Here is a 23,459-nt window from a genome sequence, read left to right on the forward strand (position 1 = left end):
TTGCTATCTTTTGGCTTTTTGAGGACAGCCATCCTAACAGTGGTGCGGTCTCACTGTGGTTTTGATTTGCAATTCTATGATGATTAATGAGCTGATCCATCCATTCTCAGCAGCACAGTGTCTGGGCATAGTTTGACATACATGAGGTATGTGGAAAAAAAGGAAAGCAAGAAAACAATGGAAAGGAAGTAAGGGAGGGAAAAAGAAATGAAGAAAGACAGAGAAAGAAGTATGTTCACTAAATATTGGTTTTCAGATAAGAATGAGTTAGAATCTGGATTCCATTTGGTCAGTCCTTTCTTTTTTTTTTAAGATTTCATTTATTTATTTGTCAGAGGCAGAGGGAGCGACAGAAAGAGAGAGAGATTGAGCACAAGCAGGGGAAGCAGCAGGCAGAGGGAGAAGTAGACTCCCCGCTGAGCAGGGAGCCTGATGCGGGACTCGATCCCAGGACCCTGGGATCGTGACCTGAGCTGAAGGCAGACGTTTAACTGATTGAGCCACCCAGGCACCCCTGGTCGGTTCTTGCTTAATTTTAATAACCGTATTAACAACCACATATTTTAATGAACAACCTGATCAAGAAGTACAGGGGATAACCAGAAAGACTGAACCTGGCTTTAGGAAAATGCCTGATAGTCCTCTCTGTGAATCTTGGGCTCCCACAAGCAAGGGAAGCCACAAGGTCCTGCCCTGATAATTATGGTTTATTATGGTTATTAACAGCATTCATTCTTCATTCAAAAATATTTGTTGGGAACCTGTTCATTCAAGAACTATGATTCATACCTAGATAAAAAGATGAAAAGCCATCTTTAATTTTTTTTTTAGGGAGCTCAGCATCTGATGCAAATGATTTTCTCATGGTGCACAAGGAGATCTAGAAAATCCACAGTGGGGTGGGGAGAAGGGGGAAGGATGAGGAGTCAGGGCTCCTGGTACTCACCCAGCTCAACCAGAGCTTCCTTGCTTTATGTTTTACATTTTGGACTTTACATGCTTCTGGTGAATAAGTCTTAAAAATCCAAGGACAAATAGATAAAAATAGAATATATAGTTCAGCATTACACTGTTTATTTCAAGGTCTGGTCTTATATATGTATATGAGATGTGTATGTATCTAAAGGAGCCCTTTAAGGTATTAATCTGTGTAATTGGAAGGTGGTAAAAAGCAGAGAAAAAGAGCATGGCCTTTGGACTACCTAAGCTCACATTTGAATTCTGGCTCCTACCTTTCCTAGCTGTGAGCCTCAGTTTCCTTTTTTCTATTGCTACTTTCACAGGGTTATTGTGTTACACATAATAATGTGGTCAAGGCTGGGCATGTAGCAGGAAAGCAGTTAGCTGTTAAGATCACATCCTTAGCATAGAAGAAGGGCAGAATGAAGTCCCAACAGGGCTTCTGGACAGGCCCTTCCACTCCTGGCCTTTAGCCAGTGAAGCCAGACCAGCCCACACCAGTCAATTCACTCTTCACTAGACTTCACTCCAAGTGAGACTCAGAGCTCTTGGAATACTGAATAACTACAAAGTGTGAGAAAACTATCCAGTGTTTGTACACTCTCATAGACAAGCACCTTTCCACCCTGACACTCTATGGCATGGCAACTGCTTGTAGAAGTTGTAATTAGACTTATTAAATCCCTGGTTGCTTACCAGGTCTCTTGTCACCCTAATTAGGGTACCTAACTGGCGTTGGTTGCCTTAAATGCATATTTATCCTTGTCCACAAGCATAATTATTCTTGGCTTTTTTGTTTTACCCCCCCCCCCCACATGCATAAGACGATAAAAACACACGTTAAAGAAACTAATTACAGGCAGAAGTTTTATGAAATTTAGATTCCTGGAAACTTTGCAAATGATGTTAAAAGCAGTGAAGACTTCTAAAAAAACTTGTGTTCATGCACATGGCTATTCATAGAATTATACTTCTCCCCCACTCCCCCTTCACTTTCGTCTCTGAAGGTTCCATCTGACACTTTTGTGCAGGGAGTTTTGAAAACCCAAAACTGCCACTGTCACAAGGAGTCATACATAGCACACATTAGAGAATAAAAAACATTCCCCCTTTCTAGAATGCCAACAGTCCTGTGCTCTGATTCCTGCTCTCCACCAAGCTACTTGTTTCCTGGGTTAGGTGTTACCATATACCCAGGACCATGTGGTTCACCTCCTAGACAGTCTGTAAAATGTGGTCGTGAAGCAAGAGAGAGGCTCAAACCTGTCTGACCGTCCACTTGACAGCAGTCATTACTAGAGTCTTTAATGTTAATACTGATGATCTCATGCCTAGAGAAGTAGCACACATTAACTGCTCAGCATTTAAATAAAGGTAATTATTAGAACTTACTCCAAACCTCTTGGGTGAAAGCCTAGGGAATATTTGTGTCATGTGGCAAAGAAACTCACACTCAAACCAACTGGATTACCTTAACAAAGGAAGCTCAAAAGGGCAAACCATTTGTAGTAAAAATACTTAGTTTCATCATCACATCTTCAACAGGCTTCCTAATTAAGCCCTACTTTTCTGGAGATACTTAGAAAAAGAGGCTTTTCTCTAGAGTATACATGTGTCCTTATATGGGTCAGAGGTAGAATTTTAAATTGTACTTTTTATGTTTAGATGAAAGGGGATGGTTATTAAACTCTAGCTGACAGGAGCAAAGCGACAAAGGTGAACTGCATTAGCCGCTAAAGCTCTAGAATGAATTGAATGATTAGCCGCTTAGTTTCAAGTATTCTTGAACAGCACTATCCAGTGGAACTTTCTGCAATGATGGAGCTGTTCTGTTTGTAGACTAATTATGTCTAATACAGTAGCCAACAGCCACCTGTGCCCATTGAGCACTTGAGATGTGACTAGTGCTACTGACTGAATTTTAATTTAATGTGAATTTTAATAGACACAGGTGTCTAGTCGCTATAGAATCAATTGGTCACTGCAGCCCTAGACGCATAGAAAAGACTTCACTGGCTGTAGTGGTATCTTTTGAAACAACGGCATACCATGAAGTAGATTAATTCTCAAACCAGAATGAAACATCATAATTTGATGGTACAGAAACTGAATCAGGTTTTATATAAATATAAGCTTTTATTTTATACCTAAAACCTATATATTTTCTAAAATCATTGAGGTGGGAGAAAACTAAAACTAGGGACTGATGAGTCTCTCAGGTTTGGTGGATAATTTTTACATAGGCTTGGCAGTCTTCCCCAAAGGAATAGGTTTTTTTTGTGTGTGTGTTTTTTTTTTTTTTTTTAGATTTTATTTATTTATTTGTCAGGAGAGAGAGAGCGAGTGAGCACAAGCAGGGGGAGTGGCAGGCAGAGGGAGAAGCAGGCTGCCTGCCAAGCAAGGAGCCCGATGTGCGACTCGATCCCAGGACTGGGATCATGACCTGAGCCGAAGGCAGATGCTTAACTGACTGAGTCACCCAGGCGTCCCCATAGGAATAGGGTTTTGACAAATATAATCAGACCTCTTGCAGTTAAGAAAGCACTGCATTTTTTTGGTAGTGTCCTTTCTAAAAATGTTCCTCAGCTGACCAGCACTACTGAACATGTCATCAGGCATCCACTGTGCTAAATGGTGAAAGGACTTCATATCTAAGCTACTGAAGAAGACTGTTAACTGCTCTGTGCACACTAGAGAACATATTAGCAGGAAACTGTCACCTGTTATCTGTATTCAGGCTCTGTTGTCATTATGGCCCTATACCTGCCAGACTCTGGCCATTGGCCTCTAGGAGACCAGCCCTTCCATCCAACGTAGAAACAGAGATCAAGCTGTACTTCATTTCTCAGGAGAGAGCACAGATGAACCCAATACTCTCCACACCGTTGTTACAAATGGCACTTAAAGCTAACATAGAGAGGGGCAGGGACATGGACACTGAAGTTGTCTTTTGTCACACAAAAAAGAGAAAGTTCAAGCTTGGTTAGCTAGTGAGCTTGGATGAAATCAGGTTTAAGAGACAGCTTAGGTTGATTGTTTAGGTCATACCAGCTTCCTGATAGAAAAGACTCAGTGATTTCTTTCCCCTTCCATCATGCCCACAGTGCTGTGCTCCGTTCCTTTCCCGCTCTCCTCCAAAATGCTTGTTCCCTGCCTGAGGTGTTGCTGTATACCCAGGACCCTGTGGGTCACCTCCCAGACAGTCTGTAATGTGTGGTCCTGAGGCAAGAGGCTCAAACCTGCTGACCCCGGTGTCACAAGTGCTAATATGTTCTACTTAATTCCAGCAACGATCAAAGGCATTATTTGTATCACATTTAGTACCCACATCTGTGAAATGCCTACTTCTAGAAGTATCTATGATGACTGGGGTCTTAAACTTATGTAATTAGTAGAGGTCCGGCTAAGATTGCCTTTTGGCCTTAGCAAAGCGTCAACAGCCAGGAAGTTTGAGTCCCTAGAGGAAGGTCACCCTACCTTGTTTCAAGGACTTGTCAATGGGCTGTAAGTAGTATGGAAATTTAACGTTTTCTTTTGCCTTTGTTTCCCACATCATAACGACTGCAGCACTCCCACGATACGGGCAGAAGAAATCACCAACATAAAGTGTCTACGGACAGTCCCATGACAGGAAGTGAGACAGAGGAAAACAGAAGTGGGAAGGGCCTGTGGTCTCGAATGATTGTGCTGAAATGTCCTCCCTTTACTTATTTGATAAAAGCATTTGACCACGCGCACCCACTGTTAGGGCCTCTCCTAAGACTTTGGAAGAACTCATGCAAGTGAGGGGCACTAGAGTGGAATCATTAATTTCATTGGAAAGAGCAGTCTTTTTATTTTTTATTTTTTGGTGTAAAGATGGGGCACCATACTGTAGAAGTGGCCAGTTCCTCAAAGAAGGGAAGGCGCTGGGAAGGCAAAGGATGGATGACTGCTACAGGTCGGTCCTTCTAGTAGTCACCTCCTGCAGCTTTCCCACTTTTTTTTTTTTTAAGGATTTTATTTTTAAGTACTCTCTACATCCAACATTGGGCTCAAACTTACACTCCTGAGATCAAAAGTCGCATGCTCTACCCACTGAGCCAGCCAAGAGCCCCTCAGTTTCCCACTTGATCAGGCTTTTGGCCTCAACTCCCGGGGTGATCTCCAAACTGGACAAACTATGCCGGACTTCAAGGGGGCTGTGTTGACTTCTGTCTAGACCAGAGCCAGCCAGAATGGCCCACAGCCTCCAGCTATCTTTTTATAGACCCCCTCCAGCATCACCTTTGGCTCTCTGGGGTGAAAGGGTTCTTTCTTCTAAGCATGGAGATGCCTTGGGCTCCTCTCAGACCCAAGGAGTGAAAGAGAATTGCGCAGAGCAGTTCAAAAGGAAAGGGGTCAAGCACAGTGAAAACACACTTCAGGTTTTGATTGCATTTTGAGTAAATTTTACCTTAAAAGGAAAATAAAGTGAAAAAATTAAAAGAGAGGGAGGAGGAAAGGGAAGCAAGCAAGTAAAGAAGGGAACCAGCTGACAGAGCCAGGGAAATCTCCAGAAGGAATTCTCTGTGGGAGCAGGGCTTTCACTCTTTCCTGCCCTGGCTCTTGGTTTGGCCTATGCATCCCTGACTCCAACCCTTCTGCCGGGATGGGGAGGTGGTTTGACAAGGGAGCACTGAGTTTCCACTGGAGCTTAGAATGTGAGGATAATACTGACCTCTTGCAGTAGCTTATGGAAATGTCAATTTGGTTCGTGTTCAGAATACTTATTAGAGGGGTGCCTGGGTAGCTCAGTCATTAAGCGTCTGCCTTCAGCTCAGGTCATGATCCCAGGGTCCTGGGATTGAGCCCCGCATCGGGCTCCCTGCTCTGCTGGGAGCCTGCTTCTTCCTCTCCCACCGCCCCCCCCCCCCCCCCCGCTTGTGTTCTCTCTTACGCTGTCTCTCTCTCTGTCAAATAAATAAATAAAATCTTTAAAGAAAAAAAAAGAATACTTATTAGATACTATTATTATTTGTCCCTCCAAATAAACAAAATACACATATAATTGGGAGGACATAACAGTGTTCTTGATGTTATGATTGGTTCTTTGATTTTTACTTTAAACTAATGTATATTGTATAACTACCAGGTACCACGTGAGTCCTTTTTATACACATTATCTTATTTTCATTCACAGAATTATCATCTTCATTTTTATAAATTAAGATCCTGAGTCCAGAGTGATAAAGTAACTGGTAAACTCTTGTAAATTGTAATGTAACTTTTTACAAGAGTCTGAAGTTAAGCACATGTTTTAACATCAAAGTTTGTTCCATCCTGCTGCCCATCTTATAATTTGGGACTTCCAAGTTTTTCTGTTGTGTTTTGTTTTGCTTTGTTTTGTTTTTTTGAGGGAGCTGGGGGAGGGGCAGAGAGAAACAGAGAGAGAGAGAATCTTAAGCAGGCTCCACACCCAGTGCAGAACATGATGTGGGGCTTGATCTTACCACCCTGAGATCATGACCTGAGCCGAAATCAAGAGTTTGACGCTTTATCAACTGAGCCACTCAGATGCCCCGGACTTGAAAGTTTTTGCGAGGATTTATGAACACTCATCAGATCAGTACATGTAACTACAATTTCTTCACAAACTCAATCAAATTATGTAATGAATTATCAAATGACTTTTCTTTCTTTTCTTTCTTTTCTTTTTTTTTTAGTCAAAGAAGAGATTAATCCCTCTGTCTTTTGGAGAGGCAAAGAGCCCAGAAATTTGAATGAATCCTCTCTCAGGTGAGATTTTGTTTGGAGTATGTTTTTAACATGCTGACCAAAACTTATTTTATATTTCATTTTGCTCATTTTAATGCTTTTTCTCTACTAACGGCTTTGGACTGAGTTTTGTTTATTTCATATACATAATAATGAAGAAGATATTTTGGGAGAACTTTCTTCTAAATTCAAATCCATTTAGTTTAAATAGTATAGTATTTCTCATTATCAATGGAATATACAGATTTCACACTATAAGTAAATGACTAAAGTTAAATTAAAAAAACATTTATTGAGCCCTTGTTCCGTATAGGGCACTATGTTAGGCCCTGTAAAAAACAAAAAGATGAGTAAGGCATAGTTCCTGTCCTTGAGAAGCTGATTCTAACTAGAATATGTGACATTTGCACAAACATAGATAATACAGAGGACACATGCTAAGTGTCATCAGTGAGTTTGAGCAAATTGCCAAAGAGATTTAGAGAAGGGAAAGGTCATATTCAGTTTTTGGGGGAAGTCAAGATATCAGAGTGACAGTTGATGAAAAAATAGTGCATGTGGAGATGGAGATATTGCAGCTGGAAGGAATAATAAAAGATAAAGGAAGGGAAAAAAATGGAGCATGTATTAGGAAAGGGAAGCAGTCCACGGTGATTTAAAAATAGAACAGGGGGGCGCCTGGCTGGCTCAATCAGTAAAGCACGCAACTCTTCATTTCAGGGTTGTGAGTTCAAGCCCGTGTTGGGCACTGAGCTTACATTAAAATAAAATGAAATGAAATGAAATGAAATGAAATGAAATGAAATGAAATGAAATGAAATAAAATAAAATAAAAATAAAATAAAATAATAAGTAAAAATAGAACAAGAATACCACGTATACAGTTAGAAAGTAAAACTGGGCCCATACTTGAGAGAGTCTTAAAAGTCCAGGTAAAAACTTTATACATCATTTCGTAGGTTGTGAGGAAACTACTGATAAATAATCATTTGTGCTTCAAAAGAATTGAAGCAAGGAGAAACCAGAGACTGATGGGAAGTAATGAGAATCTGAATTAGTTTAGTGGTAAAAGGAATAAAGAAAGACATGCAAAATCTACAAGACTGGCAACTGAACATGAGAGAGATGGGAGAGAAAGCACTGTGGTTTCAAGCTGGGGTTACTGCAAGGTGATGCCTTTCAGAGAAATAAGGATGGCAGGTGGGATGCAAACCCAAGACTGGTTTAGACAGGTTAAGCTTGAGGTCCTAGTAGGCCTCAGCTGGTAGGTTCAGCTAGTAGTTAACGTGTCAGTCTAGTAGGCAGGAGAGAAGTGTGGATGTAAATTTAAAAAGGAGCTCCCTGGGTTCCCAGCTGGCTCAGTCAGTAGAACATACAACTCTTGATGTTGGGGTCATGAGTTCAAACCCCACATTGGGCATACAGCTTGCTTTAAAGAAAAAAAAAATTAAAAATAAATAAAAAAATAAAATGGAGTTTCCTAAGCTGCATAACTGAAGTCTGGTTCTATTACAAACCTTAAGTACCTAGACAGTAGAAGGAGGAAGGGAGCACAGGAGCCGAAGAGCTGCAGGTCATGGCATGGGGGAAATAGCCAAGTGAGGAAAACACTGCAGAATGCTATAAAGGAAAAGTGAACTCCTAACTGGGGAGCATCCACAAATCCATCCTGTTCCACACAGCACATTAACTTAGGTTGCTGGGGGGAGGGGTTCCTCTGCACTTTCTCTCACTCGAACTTTCTCTCACTGAACAAGATGACCTACAAAGTCTCTTCTAAGCCTGCATTTCATTATTGCAACTTCCTTTCTCACTCACACAAATTTGGCTTAGGAAGATAGATAGATAGATAGATAGATAGATAGATAGATAGATAGATAGATGATAGATAGAGTACTGAGAACACATTATCAATTTACTTTACAGAATTCTAACTTTACAACCAACTATTCTGGACAAGAAAATTGGTGGAAACTTGGCTACAGGAACTGTAACTCTCTTAAAGGTTTTTCAAGTTTAAGGAGTTATCTTTAAAAATGATCTCTCAGGTGTTTGGCTGGCTCAGCTGGAAGAGCAGGAGACTCTTAATCTTGGGGTTGTGAGTTCGAGTCCCATATTGGGTACAGAGATTGATTAAAAAATAAATAATCTTAAAAAATAAAATAAAAATTAAGGGGTGCAGCTGGTTAAGCGTCTGCCTTTGGCTCAGGACATAATCTCGGGGTCCCAGGATTGAGCCCTGCATTGGGCTCTCTGCTCGGCTGGAGCCTGCTTCTCCCTCTCCCCTCCTCTGCTTCCTCTGCTTGTGGGCTCTCTCTCTGTCAAATAAATAAATAAAATAAATAAATAAATAAATAAATAAATAAATAAAATATTTAAAAAATTTTTAAAAACTAAAAAAATTTTTAAAAATGATCTCTGTGTTCAGTCAGTGCTCTCAATGCTTTGAAGTTCTGATTATACTTGAAGCTGTAACATCAGGAAAATTTAACTGGCTACAACAGGATTGAGCAGTAAGTGTTCTGTTTTGCATTGCAAACCGTAGCTCCGAAAGCACTCTGAGACCCCTTTGTAATGCTGGGAGTGGGGGAGGGACCATCAGCCCGCACAGCTGAATTCCCTCGCCAGGCTTTCTCAGTAGGGTGCTACTGGCATTCTGTGTGGGACCGCCTGTTGTCATGCAGAACTCCGCCCATTGTGGGACCTGGGCGTCCCTGGCTCTTGTCCACTACATGCCTGTAACGCTCCTTATTTATTGTGGCAATGAAAAAACGCACCAGCACACATTTCCATGGGAACCACCCCTGCTAATTCCATCTGTCAACACAAGTTTGTTTGCATTTCCCCGGCCCAGGCCCTTTCTCCCTTCTCTCTGCAATCCTCTCTCACCTTTCCTAGTACCATCCTTGCTCTCCCTATGAAATTCTTGGGTGTTTATGGACACCACAGTGTGACAACGTAGTAATACGAATTTACAATGGTTCCCGCTTCAGTGGGATTTCCATTTTAATAGGCACCCAAGCCAGAAGCTCAAGGAAAGCAGCTCTTAGTAGAATTTCGTTTTGTTGAGGTAAAACTGACACACAGTAGGGGCGCCGGGGTGGCTCAGTTGGTTAAGCGGCTGCCTTCGGCTCAGGTCATGATCCCTGGGTCCTGGGATCGAGCCCCGCATTGGGCTCTTGGCTCAGTGGGGAGTCTGCTTCTCCCTCTGCCGATCTCCCTATTCTCTAAATAAATAAATAAAATCTAAAAAAAAAAAAAAACACAGACACACAGTAAAAATGCAATAAAGTGTACAGTTTGATACATTTTGTCCTAGGTGTACCCCCATGAAAGTACCACCATTATCGACATTTCTCACTCCCTCCCTGCACTATGTCCTGGAAACTTTCTCAAGGCAGTAAGCTGGGGCGGTTGTTAGGTCTCACCTTCTTTGTTTTCCACCTCTCGGAGATGACTGTCTTACGTTGTCAGATGTCAGGTGAGAGGGTTTATCTAGTCCCTACTCTACCCTAGCCTGAAACAGAAAAAAAAACAAAAACAAAAACAAAACCTAGTAGAATTTTAATCTTTACGCTAGTATATACAGACGGGGATTTGGATTGGTTTCAAATCCTTGCTGGAGCCATTGACAGTTCCAGAATTTTCATGAAAGAGATTCCATAAGAGGGCAGCAAAAGGGAGGTGGTGGTTAGGAGACTCCTTTCCCTTTGGTAGGCACAAACCTTTATGTGATAGATGTATTTATTTTTGATGGCTTGCCGAGGGTGGGAAACTAGTGAAGATCTTAGGGAATGAGGGGCAGCAAAGCCCTCTCTCCCCTTAGGCTCTGCCTTTGGGAGCTGCTGTTTTAGGCCAATTCCATTTACCAACTCCAGTTCCAGACTACAATAATGAAGACCCCCTGAAGCGCAGAAGGAGCCCAACCACGCCCACGCATATGACTACTATTCTGCCTTTTACAAGAAGATAAAACCACACATTTTTAGAAAACTTTCTCAACAAAGTTAAATATTCCAAACAAGGTTAGTTAGAGAGTCCATTCAATAGCTGAGCTCATTTCCCCAAGCCCTCCCCCTGTTGGAGGTTAGATCAGGGCTCCGGGGCTTGAACCTGCTTGTCAGGAAGCCAAAATCTGGGACACTCACTGCTGCTTCCTGAAGAATCGTTCCTGCTTTGAGAGAGTACACGCTCTTAACGCGTGCTGGCTGGGCCATGTGAGCAGAGAGCCCAAAGCAGGGTTTGGGAATAAAGGTCACCTGCAATAACAGCACAAATCCATGTTTTTTTCAAATCTGGCCTCATGGCAGAATCTCTCAAGGGTTCATGCAAAGTTCAGACTTCTGGACTTTCCCCCCAGACTACTGAATCCTAAGCTTTTGGGCTGGGACTCAGCAGTGTGTTTTTAGTAGCTCCCTAGATGATACTGCTAGCTAGCTACCAAGGTTCAGGAAATCCTGGGCTAAGTAGTCAATCGACTCCCGGATTATTGGGATTCCTGAGTTCTATAACCACAATATATTTATAATCCATCAATTACTCTCTGTTTTCACTGTCAATCCTCCTGTGCAAGCAACTGTCAATCTCGCACCTGGGTTTGCAACACCCCTCACTGCTCTCCCCATCTCCGCTCTTGGTATCTGCTGTGGTTGGAATGTTTGTGTCCCTCCCAGCTTCCTATGCTGAAATCTGAACCCCCAAAGGTGCGGGTAATGGGAGGTGAGCCTTTGGGTGGTGCTTTAATCTTGGGGGTGGAGGCCTCATGACTGAGATTAGTGCTCTTAGAGAAGAGGCTCCAAAGACCTCACTAGCCCCTTCCACCATGGAAAGGCGCAGCAGGAAGGAACTGGCCAGGAACCAGGAAGAGGGTCCTCACCAGAAGGCCACCACACCAGCACCCTGACCTTGGACTTCACAGCCTCCTGAACTGTGAGCAATATATTTTCTGTTTTTTTTTTGTATAAGCCACCCAGTCTGTGGCCAGACTGCTCTGATAGCAGTGCCAACAAGCTAACACTGCCTCTCCACCCCTGTCTGAATCCATTACTCACCTTAAAGCCAAAGTGATCTTTTCCAAATGACCTTTTTTTTTTTTTTTTGCTTAAAATCTTTAGGTAGTATCCCATCGCCCAGAAAAAACTTTTTACACATCTAGACAGCCCTGTAAGACCTGGCCTTTGCTTCTGTCTCCAGCTTCATCTCCAGTCACTTCAGCCCTTGCTCACCACATAGGCTAGTGCACCTCAAGCTTTTTCCACCTCAGGGCCTTTACACATCCTTTCTCCTCTTAACACTGCTTTTCACATGGCTCACTCTTTCTCGTCCTTCAGGTCTTAGCTTGAATTTCCACATCTCAGACAGGCCTCGCCTGCTCACCTCTCTGAAGCACATGACTCTCCAACAGACACACACAGGTTTTATCAGAGTGCTCAGTTTATGTCACAGCACCGTCGTAAACATAACATTTAGTTATTACATTATCTATAGCTTATTGTCGTGTTCCCACTAGAATTTAAGCCTCACGGCACATGTTTGTGAAATGATTAATCATATTCTTTACAACCTAGCCTGGCTTGTGTTATATAGGCTTGGGGAAGCATGATTTGATCTAAATCCATGAAATAATAAAGCATGTTTTGAAGGGGTTGACGCACTTCCTTTGTTGCCCTAAGTGCTGTGACTTCTTAGTTCTGGGAGGAGGGGTCTCTGTTGTCCCAGGTGTCCTAGACCACTTGGATACTCTTCTTGTTTTCTTCCAATTTAGAAAAATAAAAGAGGTTTCTAATGAATGTTTGCAGTAGTTGTTTCAGGTTATCTTGAAGGTCGGAATTCTGTTAGAAGTAACAAAGATCCAACTTAGGTTAAAAGGGGAATTTATTGGAATAACTGGGACCACTCAGGTAATTCAACACTCATTCAACAGATACACATACAGATAGACGTAAATAGACACAAATGTAGATCTACCTACCTAACCGTTTAATCTGGCACACTTTGATTGCTGGGCTCTGTATTCAATTTTAGATGTTCAATAATGGGCAAAATCAGCAAAGGACAGAAGGCACACAATAGAATGCAGGAATGGTAAGAATGAAGTTGAGACTGAGGCATAGCTGGAACTGGGGACTTGAGTGCACACAGGACTTCGTATCCTCTGATGCTGGTGGATCAGCCTCATTTTTTCTCACTGAATACCATGTCTTTCATGGGGCAACAAAGTTACCACCTGTCTTAAATTCACATTACATCTCTCACCACCAGACAGAGGCTAACTCATGTTCTTTCTTGCATCAAATTTAAAAATCCTGCGAAGGTCTCTAATGCCCTAGCTTGAATAAATCACACACTGATGAAAAATATCCATCACAGCCAAGAGGTCAGAGACTTAAAAAAAATAAAAAAGTAGCTTCTGTGTGTTCCATGTGTGGAGGGAAGGAGTAGCTTCCAAATAAAGGGGGTGGGGGGGTAGGTCTACTCTCCATCCCATAGTTTTCTAATACTATCCTCTCTGTAATTAAACACATGAGTCAAAAGCGTAAACAAAAGGCAGGCTAGGATAGAAAACAGTAATTAGAGGACTAAAGAATGTTATCATGTACAGGGCTTTCCAACACCTCTGAGGTGTAAAGTTTTGGGCCTAATTATGAGAAGCTGCAGGTCATAAGAAGGATGCAGTTATCTTGGGACATGAGACTTAACATAAGTATGATTACTTTTCAGGGTAATAGTAAACAACAGGTCTTTTAACACCTGAGGGATGGAAAACAGACTAGTGATCTCTGATAATGAGATTCAGTGTTTAGGTTTCTCTATCTTTAGTGTAGCTCTTCATTAGTGGATGGTTCCAGGTTCTCATACTCATTTTACAGGAGAAAACCCAAGTAGACATTTCAAGTAGAAATAGTGTATTGTGACCTACTTAAGAGTTCGCTAAAGCTGTGGGGGTGGGGGGGAAGACTGCTTATTGCCTGTGAGTGTAAAGAAATAGAGAGGAAGGCTGAGATCAATAGAACACTTTTACAGTGCTTGCACAGAGGAAGATTTATATAAATTTAATTGAGTTCACCTTGAATAATCCACGAGGAAAAGAAATAGTGAGAATGCTTTGGCCTCAGCCCTGGTCTGTCAGGCCCATACCCACCAGGGTGGATTCTAATCTGAGTTTACATCTATCTGTCGTCTCTACCGATATGTGGCTAGTGAAAATTTCAAAGTGGATTTTCTAACCATAGTGCATGGCACGTAGAAGGATGAGCTTTTGGAGAAACTGATCTGTTTAATAAATGGAATTAGAGCTGACAATCCTAACGGAATGAGAATGTGCTGCGCTTAATTGTACACCATTAGCAAAATACAAGAGGGAGAGAAACCAAGAACGTGAACCTTGTGTTATTCTCTAAGGAGCAGCACTTCTTGAAAGGAAATAGAAAAAGGGAGCTGTGCTATTTCTTTCCCCGTAGTACATAAGCAAGCAGGCTCTGCAGCCACACTGGCTGACTCGGAATCCTGACTCTGCCCTGGGCTCTTTATCCTTCCTACGCTTCACTCCTCAGGGGTAGGATGGAGCTCAGGCTGGCTCCTTTCTCAGAGGGATGACATGTGTGGGCTCAATCATGAACATGTAAAGTGCTTAAACTGTGTGTGGCACGTAGTCCTTATTAAAACCTAGCTCTTTCGTTACTGCTGATTATCAGTAAGTCAGCCACTGGGCAGTAATTTATTCAGCATCCTCAGAATCCCTGATCAAACCTTGGGATGGAATAATTTTCCTCTTTTCAACTCTCACTAATAACACTACTGTATTTAAAAAAATAAAAATGCTGTTGTGCAATAATTTGGCACAAGGTACCATCTATATTAATTTTCTTTCTTTTTTAAAAAAGATTTTATTTATTTATTTGACAGAGAGAGAGACAGCCAGCGAGAGAGGGAACACAAGCAGGGGGAGTGGGAGAGGAAGAAGCAGGCTCCCAGCATAGGAGCCTGATGTGGGGCTTGATCCCAGGACTCCGGGATCATGCCCTGAGCCGAAGGCAGACGCTTAACGACTGAGCCACCCAGGCGCCCCATAATTTTCTTTTTTTAATATTAATTTTCTAAGAATTTCTCGCACAGTAGGTTGCTATAGTTTTCTTAGAGGACCAGACCTGTGTTTATGTAAATATACTATATGTGTAAATACCTGGGCCCACAATGTTTAGAAACTCAAGAGAAAGGATGCAAGGCCTCTAAAAACTATTTTTATAATGAGTCTTTACATCTTCGTCATTCTCAAAACGGGCTTCGAAAACATTACATATATTCTCATGCACATAATTTGCTCATAGTATATCATCATTAGTATTCTTTGCTCAGTTATACATTTATAAAAATATAAAATACATTTATTGAGCTTTGGGGTAGAATCACTATTCGTTCTTCTCCCGCATCACTCTCTTCCTCTTCCCTCCTCCTGTGCTCTCTTCATGGACCTGTCTGAAAATTCCCCTGAGATCAAGACTCAGGAGGACTGCTTTGTTCATTATATCTATGAATCTGCTTGTTGGTTTTAGACATTATAAGTATCTCCTACCATTCTGTCAGCTATCCATTAGCTCTGTGTGGTATCTTTTACTGAATAGAATTTTAATTTTGATGTAATAGTATTAATTAAAGTTTTGATTCTAGTCAAGATGGAATAAGTGTACTTCACCCCATCTCTTCCTCTGAATGCAAGTACAAATCTTGAACAGAATGCATATGGCAGTTGACTGCCTGATTTAAAAAAAAATTCTCCATTGCACTTAAACAGGATTCAGAGTTAAAAACAGCTATTGATTTTTCTGTAAAATATACTTTAGCTGAGTCACATGTATTTTGACATGTACTGTCATTCAGTTCTTAGTATCTCTGAGTTTCCTTTATTATTTTCAGCAGGTTGATTATGATGTGTCTGGTGAGGAATTCTTGGAGTTTGGGGATTCACTGAGTTTCTTGAATCTGTAAGTTTATGCCTTTTGCCAAATTTGGAGAGTTTTTGGCCATGACTCCTTCAAATATTTTTTCTGCACCACACTTTTCCTCCTTTCTTTCCGGGACTCTGAAGAGACGGATATTAGACCTTTCATATTGTCAGTCCCCTGAAATTCTGTTCCTGTTTTTCTTCAATCTTTAATCTCCATGTTGTTCAGATTGGATAACATCTGTTCATCTATCTTCAAATTCAATGACTCTTTCTCTGTCATTTCTATACTGTTTGCTGAGCTCATTCAGTGAATTTTTAAATTTTTGGTTATTATAGTGTGCTTTTCCTCCTAGAAGTTCCATGTGGTCCCTTTTTATATCTTCTGAATTGGAATTTGTTTTTTATTTGTCATTTTATTTAAAGTATGCTCCACACCCAAAGTGGGGCTTGAACTCACAACCCTGAGATCAAGAGTCACATGCTCTGCTGACTGAGCCAGCCAGGCACCCTTTTTTTCTAACTTTGAATATAGAGTTGCTTATATTTTCAATTCTGCTTTGAAGAATCTTCATGGGGGAATTTTTTTTTTTAAGATTTTATTTATTTATTTGACAGAGAGAGAGAGAGAGCTCAAGCAGGGGGAGTGGCAGGCAGAGGGAGAGGGGGAAGGAGGCTCCCCACCAAGCAAGGAGCTTAACCCACTGAGCCACCCAGGCACCTTTTCATGGGGGAATTTTTTATTCAAGAGAGCTCAAATTCTGGATCTTGAGATCTAGGTCTGTCGGACTTCTTACAGAAGAATCCTCATTATTGTTCTTCTCGTTTCTTATTTTTAGCACATTAATCTGACCATCTATTTTAACATGATAGGTTTCTAGCTCTCCGTGAAAACTAAACTCTCCATTTCATATTCATTTAACTTCTTTCTTATCCTTTTTAAGAATTTCTCAAATACCCATTTTTTCCCTAATTTACCATTTTTCTTCATTTCTTGATAGAGTATCAATATGCTAGCATATGTGTACTTCTTATTCTTAGCTAACTTGAGCCTAACAGGTTTTTGTGAAGCTGTTCCATTTTGCCTGTTGCTTTTTGGACAGTGACCCAACATTTTCAGTCTCAAGGAGTTTATCTGTCTTTGATGCAGAGGGAAAAAGAAGTAATTTGTGCATACTTTTGATTTTGGAGTTCCCTTTCCTACTTCTCTCTTCTCTTCCTTTAATGTGGCTGGGCTCTCCCTAGAGATACACAGTCAGCTCATTAGAAAAACTCTTGACTTTTAGCAACTTAGTTCTATAAATATGAAGTTGACACGTGTGCGAATTCAAGGCTCTAGAACTCTTGCTTAGTAACAAACTACTCTTTAATCAGACTAGTAAAGATGGGTATTACTGAATTTCAAATGAAGAATACAGTTTAGTTTTATGCGTTGACTTGCTTAACTGGTGAAGCTACAATTTCCATGGTATTTTCATTTATGCTGCCAAAAAGGTATCGTTTTTAGAAATCCTTTTTCTCTCTCCAAAATAATAGGTTTTTCATATAACTGAATAAATAACAGTCACTTCAAGTGAGATTTTCTGAAACCACCTAAAACCATTTTGCTGAGCTTTTATATGAAACATAGATTGTGCCTAAAATGAACATTTAACATAATTTTATAACATTATGTAGCACAATCTACATACTGGTTATTTAATGCTCTTCCATTTCCATAGAGAAAATTTCAGAATATATTATCTGAAGGAATAAAGAAAAATTATCTCTTTAAAAAGAGGATTGGAGTATGTATCATCCATTTCTGAGCTGGACATGTTCATTTAACCTGAAAATCCTTAGTGTGAGCATCTTATATTCTTAGACACTTTGATAATCCTGTTACATAATACCAGGATCCTATGAAAAAATAGGGTTAGGTAAGGTAATTACTGAGCAGCATTCAGGGGTTGTGGGTTATACAGTAATTTGTTCGGTTGTGTGTTTAAAATCTGGCCATGCCATGGGCTGATCCACAGGGCAAGAAGGGTGCAGGAAGGAGGGGTGCTCTTAAGCTTTCCTTTCCAGATCACATTCTGGGACCACAACACCAGTGTGCATATCCTTAAGCCTGAGGGTTTGGCAAGGGGTGGCTGTTTATGGAATTTGGATGCGCAAACTGAGGTGACCACTTATAGGTGACACACACACACACACACACGTGCGTGCACATGCACCTGCAACACTGGGGGCGGAGGGAGCTGAGGGTTGGAACTCAACACGGTTCATAATACTGTATAGATAATGAATGGAATTTATGCATGTTTAAAATTAATTTAAAGACGAGGAAAAACAAAGTGCCTTTCCACTTTCAAGAAGGTTCCAATTTTCTAAGGGAGACAACGCATTTTACTCTAAAACGATAAACCAGCAATTGGAGGCAGTACGGGAGAGGATAGCTAGTATAGTAGAGGATAGCTAGCACCTACTGAGTACTTGCAGTGTTACAAACACATTGCATATATTTTCTTATTTAATCCTCACAGAAACTTTTTGAGTTTGGTGCTATTATTGGTTCCTATTTTGAGATTAGGAGATTGAAGCTGAGGTCAACCAAAGTCACAAAACCACTGAGTGGCAGAACCAGGATTGGAACTTGGATCTCATCATGACCCTACAACTTCTTAGCCTCTACCACTTGCCTCCTCATGCAGCAGACTTAGAGAAATGGTCATGGTAAGGTGGACAGCAGGGAAGGTGAGGGCGGAACGCAGGACTGATTCTGAAAAACGTGGAATGACATTTGGAATGACACTGGAAAATCAGAGGAGTATTAGCAAGACATGAATTCAAGAAAACACCATTAAAAAAAAAAATCTCACGTCCTATCTCCATATGAATAGCTTTTTTTTTTTTTTTTTTACAGGATCCATTTGAAATGCACAATGGAAGAAGAGTCAGGTTTCAAAGGCAAAATGAAAAGTTCTTTCATTGGAAATACTGGGATTCTCTGAAGGACAGGCACAATACTTTAGATATAGAAAGTGCTTTAAATGACACTGGGTACAGTTTTATTTCTAAAAGCAGGAAACTATAATGAAGAATTGTACCATACCACCACTAGGTCAGTGGGTAAGCAAGTGAGATTAAATCACTCCCTTCTCTTAATAAGCAGTCTTTTTATTTGAAAACATTTATTTCCTTGCAGAGTCTTAAATTGCTGCAATTGGGCCACCGGATTCTTTTTGTTCCTTACTGTTAAATTCTGAATATTATGTTTAACACTAACTTCTACCTCACAGGTACTGCCAAGAGAGAAGCACACGATCCAAGGATTCAACCTTCTGTCCTTCAGACCTCAAGAAGCTTTCTCTTCATAGCCAACGTGCCTTTCGACCCTTACCGACCCCCTCCAGGAGGAGCTGTCAGTCCACATCAGCCACTGGAAAGGCGGTCAGCGTGCCATCTTGCACAACCAACACAAAAGAACCCAAGGGACTTCCAGATCACAAAGGTTCTCTAAGTGAAATCCCTTTCAAGTGCAATGGGAACGGAAATGAACTTTACTTAGGAAATTCCTCCCTGGCCTCCCCTTTACAGAATAACCCAAACATAGAGAAAAAGGCATCGGAACTTCATTTGTACATTATTTCCACAACCTCATCAATATTTCTGCACTTAAAAAGTTCATGGAACAATTATATTATAGTAAGTGCACTTGTAAGTTAACTTTGGCTGGAGTAATTTTTTTAAAGTTTTATTTATTTATTTTAGAGAGAGAGTGTGCAAGCAAGGGGGGCAGGGAGCGGAGGGAGAGACAATCCTGAAGCAGGCTCCCCGCTGAGCCGGGAGCTGTCTGCAAGATCATGACCTGAGCCCAAATCAAGAGTGGCCACTTAATCAATTGTGCCCCCCCAGGCACCCCAGGCTGGAGTATTTTTTAAAGCAAACATGCCTTTCCTGCTTCCCCAAATTTCCATTTTGGAAATTTAGCCTTGGTATTTAATACTATGAAAGACAAACACACTGGACAAGTAAGGATTTGATTTTATTCAGGCTAGTGCAAGAAGGAAAATGCTCATTAATGAGGAGTGTCTTAAAGAGAAGGAGAAGGACCAGGGGTTTTACAGAGGTGGGTAAATAAGGAAGTCTCCTGGGAATCCTGCAGAAGAAGGGAGAAGGTCTTATCTTGGAATATTTGTGAGTAGGGTGGTCTCTTTCAGTTGGCTGGGGTGATTTCTCAGCCATTTCTGCTTTCAGAGAGCACAGAGCTCACATAACATTCAACATTGTCAGTATGTCTCTGTGTTTCTTAGCTGCACTACTGAAAGTAGGTCAATGGGAGTCACTGTTGTAGGAGCGGGTAATTTAATAGAGATTACCTGGTCTAAGTACCTTATTTTATAAATGAGGAAACTGAATATTTTAGGTGACTTACTCAAGATTATATAGTGGGTTTTAGGGCAGAGTCAGAACTCTCATTTATTTCAAATACTCTCAATATTTCAAAATGACTGTTTATGTTTCCCTGACTTGACTAATTCCTGGTTTTAGTACTACTTTTTATTTTTTATTTATTTTATTGTATTATTTTTTAATAAGATGGTTAAGGTTTATTGGTGTAATGATAGTGAATGAAACAGATTAACTGTAACATTTATTTTCACTTATTTAAAAATTATCATTATTATTTTTTAATTTAAATATTAGGTAGTTAACATCTGTATGTTAACTACCTAAACCAGCATTGGTTTCTGGAGTAGAATTAGTGATTCATCCCTTACATGCAACACCCAGTGCTCATCATGACAAGTGTGGTGCTACTTTTTAACCTGCAGCAGAGGCATGGCTGGGGCAAGTCATATAGGCAAACTCATAGCCCTTCTGATAATAAAAGGAATAGCGATAACTGACATGTATTAACAGGTAGGATCTGCTTTGATGCTTTCTGTATATTAACTCATTTAATCTGCACAACAACCCCAGGATGTAGGACTGTTATTCTCATTTCATAGATGAGGAAATTAAGGCATTGAAAAATTAAATGACATATGCAAATTTGCACAATTTGCATGGAGCTGAGATGTGAACCTAGGTGGTCTGATTTTTTCCACTGAAATAAATGTGGGCAGAAGGGGGTTATCTTTGACTTGGTAGATACTATCATTAAAAAATAACGTTCTGGGGCGCCTTGGTGGCTCAGCTGGTTAAGTGTCCAACTCTTAGATTTTGGCTCAGGTCATGATCTCAGGGTTGTGAGATCGAGCTCTGTGTCGGGCTCTGCACTGGGTGTGGAGTCTGCTTAAGATTCTCTCTCTTCCTCTCCCTCTGTCCCTAGCCCCCTTAAAAATAATAATGTTCTAACCCTTGAAAGATGGAAAATGGGTAAGCAAATATTTCATGCATAAATGATGAATTAAGTTAGCCTTCATTCTAATAAGATATTAATTCAATATAAACATATAAAAAGTTGTGACTTTTTTGTGACACTCTTTAATACTTTGATTATTCTTGGCGATGCCTTCATAAGTTTTAGGAAATTAAAAAAAAAATCATCTCCTAAATCAGTCAGACTTATCTTGGCTAACTGATCTCCTGTGCTTTGGGATCCAGACGATCATTCACGTTGAGGTAGGGAAATGCTACTGGGAAAAAAGAATGGACATCTTAACTCTCTCTATATTTGCAGGTAAACCTAAACCATCCAGTGAGAAATTAGCGCTCATTCTGATTTTAAGGATTTCATCCAACTCTTGATCTCAGGGTCATGAGTCTGAGCCCCATGCTGGATGTAGAGTGCTTTAAAAAACAAAAATAGGCGTGCCTGTGTGGCTCTTGATCTCAGGGTTGTGAGTTCAAGCCCTGGGCTGGGCTCCATGTTGGGCATGGAGCCTACTTAAAAAAAATTAAACAAGCAGATTGTAAAAAAACAAAAGTAGTGAGAAAAAGCACCTACTTCCTCCCTGGCCACCCACCCACCATCCTGCTCTGATATTAAGGAATAGAACAGGGGTAAGTTTGTTTGGAGTTGTAAATCAGCAACATTTCAGAAATTCTTTCTGACCTGTTAGGCCTCAACATAAAATAAAAGATTATTTAGAGAACTTGATGAACACTACTGACCCATTTTTTGGGGGACCCAGAATGAATGGAAAATGGCAACCCTAAAGATTATGGGAAAAATAACCCTACTGATAGGGGAATAGTTAACAAAACTATTATATAATCTATACTATGGAATACCAGGTAATCATTAAAAAGATAGAAGTAAACCTATATACACAGACATGGAAAACTGTCTACCATATATTAAGTGGGGAAAAAAAGTTCCAGATTAATATATATGATGTAATTTAGCTGGTATTAAATATATATTATAAAAATATATCATCTAATATGTATATATTATAGATGTATGTTATACTTAATATGTTTTATATGCTTAAAGGGATATAAGCCAAGCTGATAATAATATAGTAAGGTACTTTGTTGTTACTGTTATTTTTAATTCCAGTGTAATTAATGTACAGTATTATATTGGTTTCAGGTATATAGTAAGGTACTTTGACTAGTGGGATGGGAGGGGGAGGAAGAGACGGGGAACTTTTACCTTTCAGCTTATGCATTTTTTGTACTGTTTGATTTTGATAGATAATTTTATTTTATAATGAGCAAATGTCATGTTTAAAACTTTTTAAAAACTATAAGGAAGAACAATACCCTGTGGTATCATTTATATAAACAAATCATGTACTCTAGCAGGAATTAAGGAATAGATACATGATATTGAATAAAAGCAGGAGAAACTGATTTTCAGTAAACAAAAATGCTAACCATTCCCATTTTTTTTCTCTTTTAGAAAGCTACTCTTTTACAAGATCCCTTGTATGTTAGTGAGCTCAATCCTGCTGTGGGAAGTCAAAAGCCATATAGGTAAGGAGTGATGCTATGCCAGAGCCGCGTGGGGGACTGTTCTCTCCTCTTTGCTTCTCCTAACTCCATGTGTTGCTGCCCATCACATTTATACCCCTACTTCAACTCTCTGCCTTGAATTTTATGTCTGCAAACATAATTACCTACTGGACATCACTTCTTACAGGTCTTACAAGAACCTTAAATTCAGCATATTCAAAACCAAACGCAGGATCTTCCTTCTGGGACCTGAACTTCTCTTGTGTTTCCTAACACAGGGCTGCTGTCCTTATCCCCATATTGTCTAAGCCAGAATCCTGAATGTCATCTTTACCTTCTCTCTCCCCTTCCCCAGTGCTGAACCCCTGCAGCCAGTTAATCACCACTGGATTCATTGTTCTTCTATAATATATCTGGATAATATCTACTTCTTTCCACTGTCACATGCTCAGCCCAATTACCTTTGTTCTGAGCTCCTACGGTATTTCCCTAGCTGGCCTCTGCCTTCACTCTTGACCCTCTCTAAACCATTCTCCGTAACCAAAGAAATCTCTTGGAAGCACAAATCTGATCATGTAACTCCCTGCCTTAAAGCCTTTGAATGGCTCCCCATTGCTCTCAGGAGAAGGTCTAAACTCTACAACAGCTTATAGGATCTTCCTGATGTCTCTCTCCATTTTTCCATCTTCAGCTCTCGTGTCCCCTCAACTCGTGCCCTAAGCTCCCGATCTAAATGATCTCGCAGCTCTCAGAAGGCTCCCCAGTGTTTTGGTTTGTCCTCTATTCTGGAACCCTACTATCTACTACTCTTCTCCTTCAGGAATGATTTCAACTCATCAAGTCTTAGCTTACTATCCCTTTCTCTAAAAATCGTTTCTCAAAACTGCATGAAGAGGGGCTCCTGCGGGGCGCCTGGGTGGTTCAGTCGGTT

The 23,459-nt window shown here is 40.5% G+C and overlaps 2 protein-coding genes across 3 annotated transcripts in view; one reads left to right on the forward strand and one right to left on the reverse strand.

Moving 5' to 3' along the window:
- Positions 1-23,459, reverse strand: part of XPOT (exportin for tRNA) — a 161,592-nt gene that overhangs the window by 78,049 nt on the left and 60,084 nt on the right. The gene's annotated exons all lie outside the window — the stretch shown is intronic.
- CUNH12orf56 (chromosome unknown C12orf56 homolog) overlaps positions 1-23,459 on the forward strand; it is an 83,923-nt gene that overhangs the window by 29,789 nt on the left and 30,675 nt on the right. The window contains exons 3-5 of the mRNA XM_026500109.3: positions 6,645-6,717; positions 18,919-19,324; positions 22,476-22,549. Of these exons, the coding sequence (XP_026355894.2) occupies positions 6,645-6,717; positions 18,919-19,324; positions 22,476-22,549 (553 nt within the window). The remainder of the gene's footprint in view (positions 1-6,644; positions 6,718-18,918; positions 19,325-22,475; positions 22,550-23,459) is intronic.

Source organism: Ursus arctos, unplaced genomic scaffold (genome assembly GCF_023065955.2).
Source record: "Ursus arctos isolate Adak ecotype North America unplaced genomic scaffold, UrsArc2.0 scaffold_21, whole genome shotgun sequence".
NCBI classification, from domain to species: domain Eukaryota; kingdom Metazoa; phylum Chordata; class Mammalia; order Carnivora; family Ursidae; genus Ursus; species Ursus arctos.